The sequence below is a fragment of the Pygoscelis adeliae genome, unplaced genomic scaffold, assembly GCF_000699105.1.
Source record: "Pygoscelis adeliae isolate BGI_AS28 unplaced genomic scaffold, ASM69910v1 Scaffold67, whole genome shotgun sequence".
Classification (NCBI taxonomy): Eukaryota; Metazoa; Chordata; class Aves; order Sphenisciformes; family Spheniscidae; genus Pygoscelis; species Pygoscelis adeliae.
This window is the reverse complement of record NW_008825271.1, coordinates 2,513,706-2,518,125: the sequence shown is the minus strand read 5'-3', so window position 1 is coordinate 2,518,125 and position 4,420 is coordinate 2,513,706. Positions and strand designations below refer to the sequence as shown.

The window sequence follows — 4,420 nt, the reverse complement described above, 5'->3', positions numbered from 1 at the left end:
CTGCGGAGGCGAAACTCCATTTTGCATCCCAGCTTCGCTGCGGACAGGCGAAAAGACCGACGCGTGGAGACGCTGCTGACCTCCTTTGCCTGAACTGCAAACACGCCCTGTGGTTCTTCCTTTCTACCTAGCTCTTACAGCCCCTACTGTACGAAGGGGGCTCCTTCTACGTTATTTTCCCTCCTTCATTTGTTGCGGTAATTCCTGTCCCTAGCATCGGCCCTGTCCGGCCACGAGCTCCTAAAGAGGCAGATTAAAGTCCTCCCGACACGTGCCCAAGTCCCTCCCCACTTTGCCTTCCACAGCCCTCCGCCAGGCATTCCTCCCCTTCGCTCCCACCTCCAGATCCCACTTCTCTGCCTCCTCGGATCCCAAGGAGGCAAACGTGGGCGCCCAAGCCAGGCTTTCCGTTTCCATAGGTCGAAGCTCTTCGTAGCAAAAAATAAAATTAAGAAAGACTTTACTTTTTTACGCCAACTAGTTTATAACTTTCCAGCACAGAATATTTCACCTTTGGCAATAAACAAACAACAGAAAGACCCTTCATTTATCTATTTCTACAAAAGCAAGTGATTTCCTTCTGTTTAGGAATCTGGTTTCATCAGTCTCCTGGCTCGTACTAACACAGCTTGACTTTGATTCAGAACACCCCTCAAAAAACCCTTCTCACATAGAAACAACTATATTAAGTTTACATATTTGATTATAAAACAGTGTATGAATTTTGACAAAGAGAATGTTGCTTTCTGCCTCTAAATTTTTCCGTGTTTTTCTACCATTCATAGATTGGAGTGCTCTCAAAAAAATACACAGAATTTTTAACAGCTAAATGATTGGTTAATCAAACGCAGGGAAGCAGTTGAAATTAAGAGAAAATTGTCTTACCTGTTGTGACACCATGAACAACTCCTTCCTTGGTCCTGGAACCTAAAGAAAGAACAATATTAGGTTGAAAATACATGTTCTTAAGTACTGGTAAAGCCTAGATGGATGATAAAGAGGGATGAATATATAGATTACTTACAGTTGCATACAGTATTTCCTAAGATTATTAAAATGAATTCAAGAGAATTCAATCTAAAGGAAAGGGCAAAACCATCAATAAAGAACAACTGCACGAATGTATATTGACTGTGGAAGGGTAAATAATACCGGAAACACTTCTGCAGTTTCTTTCTTGTATGTACTGACTTTCTTGCCATTTTCTTAATGGCCATGTTAATTAAGCCTCTCACTTTGCAAACTCACATGGATGACTGCACGGAAACCATGTTACTGTTAACGTCCTAAGAAGACTCATGCATGCGTTTGCAGAAGATCAGAGCCAAAGTTTCCAGAAGGTCCTTAAAATTCCATCTTACAACTCTTCTCCAGATCCCAGTTTGCAGGGGTTAACAACCGTTACTGAACTACAGAAAGACCTAGAGGTTAAAATCATGGGGAGCTGGTAGTGCTAGTCAGATTTAGACAAGAATTAATCTGAAAGGGAAACATTAAACAGTAGATAGGATTCAAACATGAAAATGCCACCGGGGTCAAACCCAAGGTCTGCCGCATCCAGTGTCCTCCTTGTCACAGGCACGTGTGACAACTTCAGTAAAGATTATGCAGACAGAAACCTAGACCTAGCACTAGACTGAGACGTAACACAAGACCTGTGTAAGCAATGTAACTCTGCCACCCTGAAGACCAAACCGATTTCTGGAATACCTATTTAAAAATATCATGACTTTTTACCACGCTGCATGAAAGGGAACATCTCTCCTGTCTTCAATGGGAAGAGAAACAAATTAGCACGTATTGCTGTTGAAAACATAACCCCATGTCTTTTCCCCTACCAGAGCTCCACTTGTCCTTGTCAGGTTTTGTAATTTGGCTACATTTCAGGGATTAGTACTCATCTGTGGACTACGATGCTTAACAACGTGCAATTAAGCATTACAGAGACAGTTTATGGCTCCTAGTTTATCATCCTACCCTAGTCTGCCTGAGATAGAATGACTTTTTTTTATTACCAAAACAGAAATTGCCTTATTTGTAATGCAATTTTTTTGTATGTCATTCAGTACTTGAGACATTATAAATTATACTTCTGACTTTATACTTCTAACATCTATATAATTTCAGCTTAACACTATGTATAAAACCATATACAAACTGATACAAGCAGAAATATATTATAAGAAAATGTATGAGCAGAAATATACTAAAGAAAGCAACTTTGTCCACAATTCTTTACAATAATACAATTAAACACTGAAATAAAATGTAAGTTCATTCATCAATATGTCTTACTTGCTGCTAGCGCCAATTTATGGAACTTAAGCCATGTATTTATGACACTATCAGATTGATTACAGCATTGAAAAGGGTCTGTTATCTATGAGCTAGAGCAGAATAATAATCCATGATAAATAAGAGGGAAAAAAAGGTTGCATCAAGTAAAATGACATGTTCCTCTAACTAGCAAATGAAGAGGTTAAACAGCTGAGAAATCTTTTTCCCCCTTCATTCTGATTTTCTCTTTTAAAAAAGCTTGTTTTATCTCTGTGAAAATATCTACCATTGAAAGAATCATCCATTTTATTAAATCCAAGGTGTTAATGTCTAAGGACTTGTTTTAGGACTTTGGTTCTCAATCTTGCGGCACCATGAGACCTAGGGAAGCAAAGCACTTTGAACACATGCTGGAATCTAAGCAGATGATGGTTCTACCAACTTCTAGGAAGAGACTAAACACCATTTCAGGCCTACAGTGTGTCTATCAGAATACTTAACATCAAGCATATGCTTTTAAATGCATTGTTAGACCTGGCCAATATCTCATTCATCTTGTTGAAGTTACTGTCTGCAGGCCAAGCCACTAACACATGGAAACCTGTGAATAGCAAGTACTCAGTTCCCTAGGGCTGGTAAGAGATGGATGATATAACAGAACTCCCTGAGGACCTCTGTGATGCATCTATCTCCAGAGGGACATATGCAAGTTGATTCTTACTTCACTTACCCTGATGTAACATTGCTATAACCACAAATAACATAGAAACACTAGTCTCTTTCTGTTGGTGAAAGACAGGCTTTTCTTTAGTGAAAGCTCGGCTCACAGACACATACAGAACAGAGATATGTATATCCAAATCCATTAATTGGCAAACAACCAGCTAAGTGGTGGTCCAGACCTTACAGCAGTGTTAGAGCTCAATACTATTTCCCCCACTACTGCATACTTGCATAGAAGTAGCTGTTTCTTCTGCAGTCACAGCTACAACAGGATCTAGAAGTACAATAGGGTCTGCCAGAACAGGCCTATAAATACAACAGTTGAATTCGGTAGGACGACTTCTGGCTGGCAATGAAGGAAAGCTGGTCATCCACATTGTTTCTGAGAGAACCTAGCTGCCTTTCATTCTGGCATTCCCAAAACATCAATAAGCTTGCTCGTTATACCCTGCGTAACAGAGGGAATGGAGGAATCAGAGTAGGGATAATAAAAAGACCAAGGAACTTAACACTGACCTACACTACTTAGGTGATGCAGAAGCAATAGTAGTGCATGGTAATGCTACTTTTCCTTGCTATAATACATACTTATGCGAGGGGAGGGAGAAGCCAAAACCAGAATTTTTTACCTTTGTGTAATTATAAAAAAAAAAATACAATAGACTCTCTTCATTATTTATTATCATACACTTTCCTTTTGGAATAATGACAGTGATATCAGCAGTTTGGCAATATACTCATTTCTGGGCTTTTTGAGAGACGAACAGACTATTCCGAGAAAGCCCTCCTTGAGATTCAGGTCACTTAGTAAGAGATGATTAAAGACAGGGAGACATAAGCCCAAATTAGGGGAAGAAGAAATCATCGTCTAAGGAAAACACTTGCTCCCAAGTGCTGAAGCCCATTATTCCACCAGACGGACTTTGAGTCCCTTCACTACTCCGCTGGCTTTTCTATTACCAAAGGAAAATAAGAAACCTTATGACAAAAGAGTACAGCAGGGGAATTTGGATGGTCTTGCCAAATAGGTCACGACTGCACTGTTCTACTCTAAGGCCATGTGCCAGCTAAGCACAGGGAGTAGTGAACGACTCATCCGCTAGCCACCCCGCTCCTGATAAACTATTCCTTTGTTCTGCTAGGGTATAACACATCAAAAATGATCAGACTGGAAACTTCCATTCCTGAACACTGAACATGCACTCAAGAGTCAATTGAGCAAAAACTTCAGCTCCCTGGTAGCAACACAGAGCTCAGAGGAACTCTTGAGCAGTACATCGCTGAAAGCATGCAAGAGCATCCTTCTTGCTCTCAGTTCCTGGTTTCAAAGCGAATGGGTGTAAGTATTGCCAATCGTTTCCTCACTGCTTCACACCAACAGCTCTTGAAGGATACATAGAGACCCAGTTTTAAATTTATG

At 40.3% G+C, this 4,420-nt stretch overlaps 1 protein-coding gene across 1 annotated transcript in view; it reads right to left on the bottom strand.

The window, feature by feature from the left end:
- SNCA (synuclein, alpha (non A4 component of amyloid precursor)) overlaps positions 1-4,420 on the bottom strand; it is a 68,174-nt gene that overhangs the window by 60,676 nt on the left and 3,078 nt on the right. The window contains exon 2 of the mRNA XM_009329763.1: positions 886-927. Coding sequence (XP_009328038.1) covers positions 886-927 — 42 coding nt within the window. The remainder of the gene's footprint in view (positions 1-885; positions 928-4,420) is intronic.